Source organism: Puma concolor, chromosome B1 (genome assembly GCF_028749965.1).
Source record: "Puma concolor isolate L17-30 chromosome B1, mPumCon1.1.hap2, whole genome shotgun sequence".
Classification (NCBI taxonomy): domain Eukaryota; kingdom Metazoa; phylum Chordata; class Mammalia; order Carnivora; family Felidae; genus Puma; species Puma concolor.
This window is the reverse complement of record NC_141670.1, coordinates 149,762,932-149,778,478: the sequence shown is the minus strand read 5'-3', so window position 1 is coordinate 149,778,478 and position 15,547 is coordinate 149,762,932. Positions and strand designations below refer to the sequence as shown.

The following is a 15,547-nucleotide window of genomic DNA, read 5'->3' as shown; positions in this document are numbered from 1 at the left end:
TGCCTTTGGAAATGTATCTCAGAAAATGTTGTTGTGGCTGATGTCAGAGAAATTACTGCCTGTGTTCTCTTTTAGGTAGTTTTATGGTTTCTGGTCTCACATTTAGGGCTTTAATCCATTTTGAGTTTATTTTTGTGTATGGTGTTAGAAAGTGGTCCAGTTTCATTCATTTACATGTAGCTGTCCAGTTTTCCCAACATGATTTATTGAAGAGATGGCCTTTTCTCCATTGTATATTCTTGCCTCCTTTGTCATAGATTAATTGACCATATAAACATGGGGTCATTTCTGGGCTCTCTGTTCTGTTCCGTTGATGTGTATATCTGTTCTTGTGCCACTACCATACTGTTTTGATTACTACAGCTTTGTAGTATACCTTGAAGTGTGAGATTGTGATACTGTTACTGAAAAACCCAAGTTCAGATACTTGTTGCACAAAAAGCCAATGCTCAAGAGACGAGTTTTGGTTGGAAAGGAATATGAGCTTTATTCAGGCGGCCCACCACCTGGGGAGACCGTGGACCCTTGTCCAAAAACCAATTCTGAGGTTTCTACCTGGCCCAAAGATTTTTAAAGGAACTTTAGGGCAGTTAATCAGTAAAAGGGGAGCACAATGATCTGTAATACTTCTTGATTGCATGCATGCACATTCAGTGGTGCCAGCTACAGATGTTATCACAATGCCTGGGGCAGTGGGGAGAGAGGTTGTACAAGAGAGTTTCCTTCAGGGTTTTTCTAGGAAACAATACAGGATCTATAGATATACCAAGAAAGTTTTAGTTAATTGATCACTCAGCTAAAGGTGCTTGCTAAAATTTACAGACTACTAAATTGGCCAGAGGGCTAAGGCAACACAGGCAAATACTTACAGCTTTGTTTTTCTATCTCCTGATTGCTTTGGCTATTCAGGGTCTTTTGTGGTTCCATTTAAATTTTAGGATTGTTTGTTCTAGTTCTGTAAAAAAATGCTGTTGGTGGTTTTCACATTTTTAAAAAGAATTCACAAATCCAGATATGTTATGTGAACTTATATTTAGGTTTTAAATATTGACAACTAATTCAAATTTTTTAAAAGTCCCATTTGGACCAAACAAATATTTTCTTCCATAGGCCATTAGTTTGTGACTTCTTGTGGAAGAGCTCTAAGGAACTGATTGTTAAGCTAGCCTTCTAGACCTCAGGCAAACTGAAAAATAAAATGGGAAAGAGTAGGAGGAAGAGGACTTAATCATCTTGGTTTTGCTAATCATGATGCATTTATTTATCTAACTTCTCTTTTTGAGCTTTTTAAAAAACTTAAATAGCTCTATTGATCATTAATTTTGGTTTTTGTTTCTTTTTTCACATTCAAAATAGGAACTGACACCGTCTCAGAAAAGTGGTGGGAATGTTCTTCAAATGATGTATGAGAAACCTGAACGATGGTCTTTTACCTTCCAGTCATATGCCTGCCTCAGTCGAATACGAGCCCAGCTTGCCTGTCTCAATGGCAAGCTCAAAGATGCAGAGAAACCTGTATTATTTTTTGAACGATCTATATATAGTGACAGGTATATATAAATAACTTGCACTTATCATTTTGGAATCGTGGCTTGGAATTGACTTTTTTTTCCTGTTTCCTGGTAATCAAAGTAATAAGAGAGGCTGTGTTGAGGAGAAAAATTACCTTCAGCAATTTGGTAATCATGATATTAGGGAAGTACTAGTATTAATAATTGCTAGCTTCCATGGAAGCTTTAGGGAATATGATAGCCATTTCATTCAAATTTGCAGAGAAGGTTTTTTTCCTCTAATGCTCTTAAAATTCTCATCTACTCTGATTAAATCTGGATCTATATTCTAGACTGCATCTTGAGCCAGATCAAAAATCTCTAAGGGAGCCTTAGAGTTACCTTGTTTATGCAAAGATTCTTTTAAGCTAGAGTGTTGGCTAAGAACAACGGTTCTCAAACTTTTGGTCTCTGGACCCCTTTCCATTCTCTTTCTTTCTTTCTTTTTCTTTCTTTCTTTCTTTCTTTCTTTCTTTCTTTCTTTCTTTCTTCCTTCCTTCCTTCCTTCCTTCCTTCCTTCCTCCCTCCCTCCCTCCCTCCCTCCCTCCCTCCCTCCCTCCTTCTCTTTCTTTCTTTTTTTTTCTTTCTTTCTTTCTTTCTTTCTTTCTTTCTTTCTTTCTTTCTTTCTTTCTTTCAAGTTTATTTATTTTTGAGAGAGGGAGAGTGCGCCCACACGTGAGCACACAGGAGGGGAGAAGTGGGGGAGGGACAGAGAGAGAGGGAGAGAGGGAATCTCAAGCAGGCTACACTGGGCTCACATTCACTAACCATGAGGTCACAACCTGAGCCAAAATCAAGAGTTGGACACTTAACCGACTGAACCACCCAGGCACCCCAGGGTCCCTTTCTATTCTTAATAATTATTAAAGAGCCAAAAGAGCTTTGTGTCTTATTGATATTTATGTTATTAGAAATTAATGTTGAGAAATATAAAGGACACTTATTTATTTAAAATTAGTAATACTAAGCCCATTACGTATTAGTGTAAATAAGATACTTGTAAAATTGTATTTTTCAAAACAAAAACATTAGATAGAAGAGGATTGTTTTACATTTTTACAAATCTCTTTAATATCTAACTTAATAAAAGACAGCTAGATTCTCATTAAAGCCTTCTCTATCTGTATACTATGTTCTTTTGGTTGAAGTCTAGTGTATAAAGTAATCTGGCCTCTCACAGAACTTCTGGAAAGGTCTTGGGGACTACCAGGCATTCTTACACTATATTTTTGAGAACTGCTGTCCAAGAACATATTTCTTATAGTTGGAGATATTCTATTTTTTTTCCTGCTAAGTTATTATTTGCCATGGATTTTGGGAGAATGTTCCATGTCCAGTTAGTAGATCTCCTTTCTATTTCTTTGTGTTTTTTGGAAAGGAATTATGTGTTGATGTAGACTCTCTTTCAGGTATGTTTTTGCATCTAATTTGTATGAATCTGACTGCATGAATGAAACAGAGTGGACAATTTATCAAGACTGGCATGACTGGATGAATCACCAGTTTGGTCAAAGCCTTGAACTGGATGGAATCATTTATCTTCGAGCCACACCAGAGGTGAGACTTAAAATTTGTTTACTCTATTGACAATTTAAAGTAATATGTAGAAGTCCTTTTAGTGGTATGCAGTGAAGGCAATTTAGTTTAGCTCCATTCCCTGCTCTACTCCCCACATGCAAATTAGAAATTCATAATTGTAGAGAGAGGCATTCTCTTTTCCTCAGCAAAGTAGAAGCCCACATTGGCAAGTTGCTCTTTTAGGCCCTTTTCGCTGTGCTTTCTCCATTTTCTTCTTTATTCCTTCCTGACTTTTGGAAGGTCTCTTATCTATCACAGCTAGATTAAAAATTTTGCTCAAGTAACTGCTAGAGTTTAGGCTTCTTGGTGTGAAACTTTGAGTGTTTAATTACTACTGAATTTCCAATGCCTAGAATAGGGCCTGGGTACATAGTGGGAGCTCAGTAAATATTTGTGAATGAATTAACAAAGTTGATGGAGGTCCATTTTAAGAAATCCTTTATAGTTCATGGCTTGGAATGGGTAGGTAGTAGCAGCTTCAAGTGAGAAGAGACTTAGAGGACCATTGCCATTTTCACTTAAGGGAGCTTACTTGAAAATGTGCCTTTCATGATAGTTTGTAATATAGCTATTCTTGTTTTTATATGAAATTATGTCATGAGTCCAGGAAGACTAAGTGGATGCCCTTCATAAAGCTAACCTAAATAAGAGCTTACGTTTATTAACACATTTCTGGTTTTGGTGCTTGCATTTCAGTTTTGCTGTTTTTTTTTCCTGTGTCTTCCCTAAGCCACAAAGTAGGCTCTGATGAATATAAATTTCATGACTTCTAGTCTGAAAGGATACTGTGTGGGTATTGAATCGGAATTTTCAAAGAAACTAGGTTTCTGATTCCAGGTGATGATTTTGTTCTTTTTAAATTCAAGAAAGCCAGAATTTAGCAGTAATTTTGAAATTCACTTTTATTTTTGAAAATAATTTTTTTTGTTTTTAGTTACGAATACAGCAAGCGCAAATGTTGAAGAACATAAAGAATACTATAAGATATAGTCAATGTCTTAAAGTCTAACACAAAGCTGTTTTCATCAGTGTTATTTATACTGTCTTTTGATTGGAAGATCATCTAAGTACTTGAAAAGAGGATTTATAATAGATTTTGAACACATTTTATATATTGAACTTTTTACCAAACTTATTTTATACAGTATTTTTCAAGTATGGATCCCATAAGTTTATAGACTTGTTCTAATCGTACTACTTGGTTTATAGCCACCAAATGATTGAAAAGCACAAGGAGGGGAAAAATGAAGTATTTCAACTTTCTAGAAGGAATAAATGGAGATGCTGGCTAGCATAACTAAAGAGACACTAGAGAAGAAAACTTTAATGACAGCAGACAAGAATAATTGTTCTTTGCCCCCCAACCCCTTTCTTATTGCTTGCTTTTAGAAATGCTTGAATAGAATGTATTTACGGGGAAGAAATGAAGAACAAGGCATTCCTCTTGAGTATTTAGAGAAGCTTCACGATAAGCATGAGAGCTGGCTCCTGCATAGAACCCTGAAGTAAGACCTCCTTATTCTCACTTACTATCCATTTCAAAGATCTTTAATAAGTCTTAATCTAAAACATGTACAAGTTTTCATTTTTAGCCCTTTTTCTTTTAAGTTAGTATTTTAGGATCTCCCAGAATTAGGTGTGAATTTTGATTCTTTTTATTGTAATGAGATCCTGTTTCCTTAAAGTTTTTGTAGTTAATCTCCCCCAGTGTTATTGACAGAATAATATATGGAATTGAAGTGGTAAAGTAGGAATATATCTGTGTGTATTATTTAGGTACTGTCTTTCAGAGAGAATTTAAGATAAGATACTTTAAATTTATTTTTTAGATCAAGGCTTAGGTAGTAGTATAGCACAGTTGTTAAGAGCATGGACTTCATTGTCCTTAGTCAGATCTTGGTTCAAATCCAGACTTACTAGTGTGCAACCTTAGGCAGTCTCTGAGCCCCAGACTGACCTCCCTGGGCTTTAGTTTTCTCATCTTTATTTTTATTTTTTTTATTTTTTATTTTTTATTTTTTTCAACGTTTATTTATTTTTGGGACAGAGAGAGACAGAGCATGAATGGGGGAGGGGCAGAGAGAGAGGGAGACACAGAATCGGAAGTTTTCTCATCTTTAAAATGCAAACATTCCTACGTTATGGTATGATTTTAGTTTTTGAGAAGAATTACATGTCACAAGCCCTAGCTTTATATATTTTATACCTGAGATTTTTAGATATTATTAATATTATTATTTAGTAGTAAATCAAGGTGAAAAAGAAGGGGCTACCAGATAAATTACTGACAGGATGATTTTAATATAAAATGACTGACAACATTTTGATTTTCCAGAGATGGTATAAGAGTTTTTAGTGTTTCTCTTTTATTTATTGTTTTTTCTAATTATTTTGTTCATCTCTCTTTTTTTAAAAAACAGAACCGACTTTGATTTTCTACAAGAAATCCCCATCTTAACACTGGATATTAATGAAGACTTTAAAGACAAACACGACAGTCTAGTTGAAAAGGTAGATTTGTACAAAGACTCTAACACTAACATTTGTTTTGTCTTGTCTAGAAAAGTGTTGTAACTTGTGAGAAAACAACTTTCTAACAGAAAAGAATATGTAACGTTACAGTAAGAGACAGTTAAGAGCTTCAGATGGATTTAGACTTTAGACTCTAATCCTAACGTCAAATTCTAGCTTTGTGACCTTGGCTAAAATAAGGAGATTCTTTTATCCTTTGGTCCCTTTATCTCTAAGACAGGGATGATCACATTAACAAAAGCTCTTGCTCATCCGCTTCTCTGCTTTGTTTCCTTTTCTTCGCCTCTTCTCTGTATCACCAGTCTTTAGGTACTTTCATAACAAACTACTTGTGAAATAAAATTTATCTTTTTCAACTAAATTCAGTATGGAAGATACTTGAAGTTGTAGGATATGGATTTTGTCCATTTTTATATTAGCTCAAGTCTTGAGATTAAAGAATTTTTAGTTTTGACTTTTATGTGGGACCTTGTCAGTGATAAATTGGCATGCCTGATCATTGAATCATTGTCGTATTCATAGTTAATCTATCCTCCACATATTTGGGAGTTGACTATATTCTATTAATGAGTGTTGCTTGTAATGATAAAGGGAGTGGGAGAAAACCTATTGATGTACACTTGAGAGAGAATAATAATGGGAATCATATAATAAAGATCCCATTATCCATGTTAATTAACTTGGTGATGATCCAAGGTCTAAAGAAGCCAGTTTTTTGCTTTGTTTATTTATTTATTTATTTATTTATTTATTTATTTATTTATTTTTTAATGTTATTTATTTTTGAGACAGAGAGAGATAGAGCATGAACGGGGAAGGGTCAGAGAGAGGGAGACATAGAATCTGAAGCAGGCTTCAGGCTCCGAGCTGTCAGCATAGAGCCCAATGCAGGGCTTGAACTCACGGACTGTGAGATCATGACCTGAGCCGAAGTTGGGTGCTTAACCGACTGAGCCACCCAGGCGCCTCTACTTTGTTTAGTTTTGAGAGAAATTTGATTTTTTTTCTCCTTCACAAAATATATATTTACTTTAACAGGAACCTGACATTCATAAAGGCTATATCTCAAGAATTTTGAAAATGTCAACATTTATTATTTAACTACTCTGTAGCATATAGTTGCTTTTCCCATGATATAAAGTAAAGCATATTTGGAAAATTCAAATGACCTCTTTATACCATTAATGATGTTAAAAATATAGGATACAATTCATTTATGATACTATTAAAATAAATGAAAATTAAATCGGCCATTGCCTTCAGAGTGGATCTATAGGACAGCTTCTTTAACACTTTTGTGTTTTGACTAAGAATCACCTTTAAATGTTACTGTTTACTTTTACTTTCATTAATAATGCTAGTAGTTGCCTTTCTCTTTTTCCTTATTGAAATACATAACTGACATAGTATGTTATATATAGTTTCAGGTTTACAACATATTGATTCGACAGTTCTATATTTTCCACAGTGTTTAAGGCAGAATCTTTGTTTCTTCAGAAGAATTACTGTGTCATCTAGAATTTGTAGAGAACAGAATCTTGTTGCATTGTGATGTTGGGCAGTTGGTTACATTCATAATGTACATGACCCTTCCGTACATGTTAACATTACAGATTGTAAATATGATTCAAATTTGTGCTTCAGAAAAATTACAAATTTGCATGTCTGGACCTTTCAGAGTTGTTTAAACCATCACGATTACTAATAGTTTTTGGTGCTAAAGCTGCACGTCATTGGTCTATGTTATTATAAGGAGATTATGAAATTTGTGTTATGGCTGTTAAAGAATTATATTAATCTTAGATATAAATAACTCCTGTAATGACATTTTAAGTCATTTATCTTTTACTACTGAAGTATTTAGTAATATTTCTTTGAAAATAGATGCTGTATCTTTGTGATAGAGTTACTTATACAGTTGGGGTCTTCAACTGTTATGTACTATAAAATAGGGATGAGGGGCGCCTGGGTGGCGCAGTCGGTTAAGCATCCGAATTCAGCCAGGTCACGATCTCGAGGTCCGTGAGTTCGAGCCCCACGTCAGGCTCTGGGCTGATGGCTCACAGCCTGGAGCCTGTTTCCGATTCTGTGTCTCCCTCTCTCTCTGCTCCTCCCCCATTGATGCTCTGTCTCTCTCTGTCCCAAAAATAAATAAACGTTGAAAAAAAAAATTAAAAAAAAAAATAGGGATGAATGTTAGATATTTCAAATTTGTCAAGGAATTATACTAATATTTATTTCCTCCCTTCAGGTCAAAGAATTTTTGAGCACTTTGTGATTTTGCTGAAGACTACAGGCAGCCAAATGATTCCAGATACTTCAGCTTTGTGTATCTTCGTCGTTCCATATTCATACAAGTCTCTAGAAAACCCAGGTTTTTTACCATTTTTGTTTCAAGAAAAAAATAATTGTTTTGATGAATTCTATATAAAAGCTTACGAGCAGTTTCTTTTCTTTTTTGCTTTACAAAAATAAAGACATTTAATTATCTCTCACGACAGAAAGTCTGAAGGTAGATGTTTCCAGAGTAAGTGCTGGCTAAATTACATCATAAAGGATCCAGCCTCCTTCTACCTTTCCTTCAGCAGGTTGGCTTTTTTTTTTTTTTTTTTTCTTTTCCTGGTGCTTCTTATTTCACTGGTGACCAGTTTCTTAACTGGGAACTTTAATGTTACATAGTAAATGGTAAGGTATCCTGTGTAAATCAGTGTACCTTTAAAGGTAAAAAGTGGAATTTAAAGAATCCCTAAAAAAGGATTATGAAGTTTTAAATACTTTTGATCACATGTGTTCCCTTCCTTTTAATTTATGTGGAAGATAACACCACCTTAGTATTTAATCACGTCATTGATATTTATTAATGGGCCTCTAACACATTAACAAAGGAGCAGGTCAGACTTTGTTCCCATTTTGTAAAGGCAAAGCCTAGCTTATAAGTCATTTAATCTTTTTCTGCTTTTATTTCTAAATCTGTGGTATGGGTGAGGCTTCATTCATCTTTTTGCATGGGATTTTAGAGGATTAAAGAGGAAATGATAACTTAAAATGTTTCTGTAATTAAAAGATAAATGAGTATAAAGGTTCAATTTATATGGAGCTTAGTAGCTACCTACTTTCTGTCTTCTCAGACCATTCTTTTTAGAATGGGATATTAGTCCTATAGTTAAAATATTGGTTTAAAATATAACTGTCTTTAACTTATTTGAGGTGAAAGTATAGTTTTCCCTAAATTTCTTCCCATTTTCATAGGTAAAACGTTAGTGGAACCTAGCAAGGGATGTTTTTCCATTTTATTTTTTACTGACCCTGTACTGGGAATAAGTAGTTTTTCTTTACCTTTACATGTGGTAAGAAGTCAAAAGAGACACAAGGTAGATTATCTTCTTAGCGGTGTAGTCTCTTTTGTCCAGCTCTTTTTTTTTTTTTTTTTAGAAAATAGCTTGTCACATGGTAGGGGTTTTTTTCCCCCCCAGTGTTTATTTTGAGAGAGAGAAAGCTAGTATAGGTATGATGAGCAGTGAAGGGGCAGAGACAGAGGGAGAGAAAGAGAATCCCAAGCAGACTCCATACTGTCAGCCCAGAGTCCCATGTGGATCTCGATCTCATGAACCCTGAAATCATAATGTTAACCTAAATCAAGAATAGGATGCTCAACCAGCAGCCACCCAGGTGCCCCTCTTTTGTCCAGCTCTTACTTCTTGCCCTATCCTGCTTTCTTTACTGTCTGGATTAATTAGGTAGCCTACTGTTTTATTTTATTTATTTTTTTTAAGTTTTTATTTATTTTTTTCTAGTAATCTCTATACCCAACATTCATCTCAAACTCACGACCCCAAGATCGAGACTTGCATGCTCTTCCAAATGATCCAGCCAGGTACCCCAGCAGCCTGCTCTTTTAAAGTTTAAATGAAAGTCACAACATTTCGGCTTTGAGAACATCATGATCATTCTTTACTTCAGTTTGCTGTGCTTCTCTGTAGGGTTATAACTTAGATTTTTTTTCTCTTCCTTTAAATTCCTGATAATAATGGTCTTGCTTTATATGTTCTGTATTTTGAAAGCATTATCATTTTTGTTAAATATATATTAGGAAAGACATTAGGAAGACAAGGAGGTAGAATAGTTGTAATTTTTAAAAATCTGCATGGTTTCATTTTAGGTCTAGAGATAAAATGTTATTTCAAGTTTGTTCAGTTAAGGTGCAGTGTTTTTTCTAGGTTTTTAACCTTTCTAGTTAGATTTTAGAAAAGTTCTGTTTTTGAAATGAGTGGAAGAGACACTTTGCCTTTGAAACTATCATTTTCCTTTTTAAAATGTCATTTTTGTTTTGTTTTGGTTTTTTTGACAGTCTAAGATGATGATTTTGTAGGTTAAACAGTCTAGATGCACTGATCTTTGTAAGGGAGACTTTATTTCAAATCCTATATTCTTCATGAATATTGAAACTGTCTCATGATATTGTATGGGTATTTTTTGTTTGTGTTTGATACAAATGAATTTGTTTAAATATTAGCATAATAAATAAATATACTCTCATGAACTGTGATGGAGCTATACTCACTGAAATGATTACATCTTTTAAAAATTCTACTTTTGAAGAAAATATTATGAATTTAAAAAGGTAACAAAGGTTTATATATATTACATTGTTCTGCTTTAGACATAATTTAGAGATTTTTAGTAACCTCTAGAAATGTTTAACTTAATGACTTTATATATCTGTAGAATTGAAAAAAAAAAGCTTAAAAAATTTATTTGTTATGATTCAAAATAAAAGCTGTGCCATTGAGTGGGTACAAGAGTGTTGAGCCTAGTGGTCTGTATTATCTCTTGGATCCTATTTCCCGTTTCATTTCATGTTTCATCAGAGTGCATGTACTACTTTTATACTTTACTCTTCTAAGAAGGTAATTTTAATTGTACAAGACATTCCCTCATTCAGGATATTCTCATCTGTGTCTGAAACTTTAAGCACTGTATACTGAGCCCCCTAGAAAATAGGTCTGTCATATTTTAAGGGACAAATCATCCCAAAGCATTTTTTTATATAGAGATACAAATTTTATTACCTCCAGAAAATGCTAAATTAGACTACAGACTTTGGATTTTACCAGTCTTATCCTTTTTTTTTTTTTTTTTAACTTTTTAATAGACTTTATTTGTTGGAGCAGTTTTAGGTTCACAAGAAAATTAAGTATAAAGTAGAGTTCCCGTATAGTCATTGCTCCCATATTTGTACAGCCTTTTCCACTATCAACATCCCTCACCAGAGTGGTACATTTGTTTTAATCAATGAACTTACATTGACACATTATCACTCAAAGTCCATTGTTTACATTCAGGTTTACTCAGTGTTGTACATTTGTATGTTTTGACAAATGAATAATGACATATATTCACCACTGTAGTATCATACAAAAATAGTTTTACTGCCCCCAAAAATCTGTGCTCTGTTCATCACCCCCATCCAACCTCTGGCTACTACTAATCTTTTTGTCTCCATTGTTTTGCCTTTTTGAGAAGGTCATATGATTGGAAGTATTCAGTGTGTAGCCTTTTCAGATTGGCTTCTTTCACTTAGCAATTTGCCTTTAGTTTCCTCCATGGCTTCTTTCCATGCCTTCATATAGCTTGTTTTGGGGGGTTTTTTTTGGAGGTGGGTGCACTGAATAATCCATTGTCTCAATGTACCATAGTTTATCCACTCTCCTGCTGACAGACATTTTGGTTGCTTCCAAGTTTTGGCAGTTATGAATAAAGCTGCTACAGACATCTGTGTGTAGATTTTTAAAAATTTTTTTTTTCAACGTTTTTATTTATTTTTGGGACAGAGAGAGACAGAGCATGAACGGGGGAGGGGCAGAGAGAGAGGGAGACACAGAATCGGAAACAGGCTCCAGGCTCCGAGCCATCAGCCCAGAGCCTGACGCGGGGCTCCAACTCACGGACCGCGAGATCGTGACCTGGCTGAAGTCGGACGCTTAACCGACTGCGCCACCCAGGCGCCCCTAGATTTTTTAAAATGTGTATTTATTTTTGAGAGACGGAGTGCAAGCAAGGAAGGGTCAGAGAGAGGAGATACAGAATCTGAAGCAGCCTCCAGGCTCCAGCTGTTAGCTCAGAGCCCAACGCGGGGCTCAAACCCACAAACCGCGAGATCATGACCTGAGCCGGAGTCAGAGGCTTAACGACTAAGCCACCTAGGTGCCCCTGTGTGTAGATTTTTGTATGGACATAGGTTTTCAGTTCGCTTGGGTAAATACCAACCAGTGCAGTTGCTGGATTGTATGGTAAGAGTATGTTTAGGTTTTTAAGAAACTTGGTAACTGTCCACCAAAATAGTTGTATCATTTTGCTGTCCTACCAGTAATGAATGTGATCTCCTATTGTCTCACACCCCTGTCAGTACTTGGTGTTGTCAGTGGTTTGGATTTTTGCCATTCTAATAGGTATATGGTTATATCTTGTTTTAATTTGCAATGTCATTATGACATGATGTTAACCATCTTTTCATATGTTTATTTGCCATCTGTATATCTTTGGTGAGATGTCTGTTAAGGTCTTTCGCCCATTTTTAATTGGGTTCATTTTCTTATTGAGTTTTAAGAGTTCTTTGTATACTATTGATAATACTTCTTTATCAAATGTGCCTTTTGCAAATATTTTCTCCCAGTCTGTGATTTAGCTTACTCTCTTGACATTGTTTTTCACAGAGCAGAAATTTTTAATTTTAATGAAGTCCAGCTTATTATTTCTCCTAAAGATTATTATTTTTCTTTTCTTTTTAAGTTTTTTAAAAAAATTTATCTTTTTTATTTTGAGAGAGACGGTGACAGTGTGAGCAGAGGAAGGGCAGAGAGAGGGAGAGAGAATCCCAAGCAGGCTCCACACTGTCAGCGCAGAGCCTGATGGGGGGCTTGAACTCAAGAACCGTGAGATCATGACTTGAGCCAAAACTAAGAGTCAGATGCTTAACCCACTGAGCCAGGAGGCACCCCTTTTATGGATTATATCTTGTATTGCTTCTAAATAGTCATTGCCATGCCCAAGGTCATTTAGGGTTTCTCTTGTGTTATCTTCTATGAGTTTTAGAACTATGCATTTTACATTTCGGTCTATGATCCATTTTGAGTTAATTTTAGTGAAGGGTGTACGGTCAGAGTCTAGATTCCTTTTTTCTTTTTTTTTTTGTATGTGGATGTCCAATTGTTCCAACATCATTTGTTGAAAAGATAATCTTTGCTTCATCATATTGCCTTTGCTCCTTTGTTGAAGATCACTTGACTGTGTATACATTGATCTGTTTGTTCTTTTGCCAATACCATACTGTTTCGATTAGCTTTATAGTAAGTCTTGAAGTTGTATAATTTTGTGTTTCCTAGAGGCCTGAGCTACTTAGGTTTAATAATACTTTGGAGGCTTCTTAAGGCTAACCCTAATAAGGTTTTTTTTCTTTCAAGTATTTATTTCTACAATGAAATTTTTTCTCATCTTCAGTTAGATAGTTTAATATTGAGAAATGAAGGCAAGGTTGATAATATTAAGTTCTTCCTTATTCTGTGTAGTTCCTTGGAATATTGTCATTAATTATAAAAAGTACTGAGATTAGTAATGCCAAATACAGTCTCCACTCCCCCCCGCCCCCCACCCCGCCACACAAGAACTGTTCAGTTAATAACTTTTTGCCATAATATCTCTTGGAAAGTTATGTCATGTTATAGAGAATCACTCTTTTTTCTCTTTGGGTGCGAAGACTTGCCCTACTCAAACTCATACTCCAAAACACACTAAACAAGTATGCCATAAAAATCAATATTTAAACATCCCTGTCTCAGACAAAAACATACTAATTTACTTAACACTTTCTATACAGAGATTATCACTTTGAATACATGTGAATTATGTGTCAGGTTATTTTGCTCTGCATAAGCATGTCAAAGGAGAAGAATGAAGAGGTTGCATCTTGTAAGACTCTGTTATGTTCAGATGGTATTTCCATGTGTTTTGAAGTTCCCTGAAGGGTGTTTTTGTTGTTGTTGTTATAACTTAATTTTAAGTGCAGTTTGAATGCAAGATAACCATTAAATTAGTCCCCAAAAGTGTGGAAAATTGGTGGAGGGAAATGGTACAGAAAGTATAATTTAGATTCCAAAGAATGATTCCTTTATTCTTCTCTACTAACCACCCCCCACTATCAAATTTTCCACCTGGCATGTATAATAAACCGTTTTTACAATATATTTTATGTACAGTCCATTTACTTATTGCTTATAAACTTGTTATTTTTCATCGATGCTTTTTTGGTATCTTGGTATATAATATAATGGGTCCTATTAAAATTAATGGGAAAAGTTTTCATTTAAAGCTTTTTACTTAGGTGCTTTCAGGAATGAAGACATAAGTGAAGGATAGGTATGTAATTTGAATTTGAATAAGTTTTACCTACTCCCTTTCTCCCACCATTTTTTAGATTATTGTGACTGCAGCTCTATAATTGTATGTTTATTGAGTTATAAATTCTTAATGTGACATTGATGTTCTCAGAACATATTCCATCAAAGAGGATGTGGATTTGGTTCAGATTTCACAAAATAACACCAAATTCTGCTTTGGCAAATTTTAAATTGATAAATATTGAAGCATTTTTTATTTTTAAGAATTAAGACCATTCTCAAGGAAGTTATTAGCAATATGGCTATTCCTTGAATTTATTTAATATTAGTTCTGTGCATAGAATATGATAAGTACTACACCAATCAATGTCCACTGCACTAGAATAAGAGGTGACAATTAGAAGTAAAACTAGGTAACAGTACTTTCGTTTTTGGCTTAGTTTTCAGATGAGCTTAAAAATCTTTTATATGTAGAATAGTAAGTACCATAAGTAAGATAAAAGCACCATATGAATACAAGATATTATCAAATCCTTTCATATAACCATCTTTTAGCCTTACAAGTTTGTAGTAGACAGAATTTACCACTATTTCACAGATGTGAAAGGCTAAGGGATTTCTCAAGATCCCACAAAAATTAAAGCTGAAACAAAGACCCAAATATTTTGACTCTACCATGTAGGTTCATTTTATTTTAGTCAATAGTGACTCTATTTTTACCTCTCCTTTTTTTTTTTTTTTTTTTTTTAAACTTCTGCTCTTTGTATGTAAGGTCATTTTTCTTTTCTTCCTTAATTCTAGGCAGTGTTTAATGCCCATTTCAAATAACAATTTGAAAATTGAAAATTCTATAGCAAAAGTAGTTTAAGCCCATAATTATTTCATAGTTAAATCAGTAGTTATCGTCATTTGCCACATGAGGTCATTATATACTCGATTATTACCTCTGCTCTGGCTGTAATCCAAGCAAAATTATTTTTATGGTGAGTGGTTGGAATAAGATAGGAGCTTATGAGAGGTCTTTTCTATTGCCAGAGAAAAGCATTAATTGATTAATAAATGCTTCATTGAGTGAGATTTTACATGTTCAAATACAGGGGGGTCGGGGAAAGAAAATGAGCTGCTAGATTAAATATAGGCAATCAAAAGGCAATGCTTTTAGAAATATTTTACTCTAAGAAAGTCCGCTATACAGCTTCCAGCTGCTTCTCCAAGTATTCGATTGAGGAATACCAGTTGTTTTTTATGGTTAGATAATTATGCTTAACAGGTTGACAGGGAATTTAATATTCTAATATTTACTAATTAGACATCATATTAAGGGCTGACCTGCAAAATTGTTTACCATTTATTTAGCAATTGTGTATACAAAGAAGCTTACATTTATTTTTACTATTCTGTGGAACTACACGAAGCTTAGATAAGATGATTATTTTTTCAAGAAAAAAGATTTTCTTAACAAAACTATCAAGAAAGTGATTGGGTAACAGAAGT

The 15,547-nt window shown here is 34.4% G+C and overlaps 1 protein-coding gene across 2 annotated transcripts in view; it reads left to right on the top strand.

The window, feature by feature from the left end:
• Positions 1-10,466, top strand: part of DCK (deoxycytidine kinase) — a 35,910-nt gene extending 25,444 nt beyond the window's left edge. Inside the window, exons 3-8 of one of the 2 annotated variants that reach the window (XR_015250417.1) lie at positions 1,357-1,550; positions 2,960-3,107; positions 4,518-4,633; positions 5,549-5,639; positions 7,912-8,034; positions 8,162-10,466. Coding sequence is in view for 1 of the 2 variants with exons in the window: in XM_025921950.2 (XP_025777735.1) it covers positions 1,357-1,550; positions 2,960-3,107; positions 4,518-4,633; positions 5,549-5,639; positions 7,912-7,938 (576 nt within the window). In the remaining variant the exon portion in view is untranslated. Of the gene's footprint in view, positions 1-1,356; positions 1,551-2,959; positions 3,108-4,517; positions 4,634-5,548; positions 5,640-7,911 lie in introns of both variants that reach the window. The other variant, XM_025921950.2, reaches the window with a different exon arrangement.
• The last annotated feature ends 5,081 nt before the right edge of the window (positions 10,467-15,547 follow it).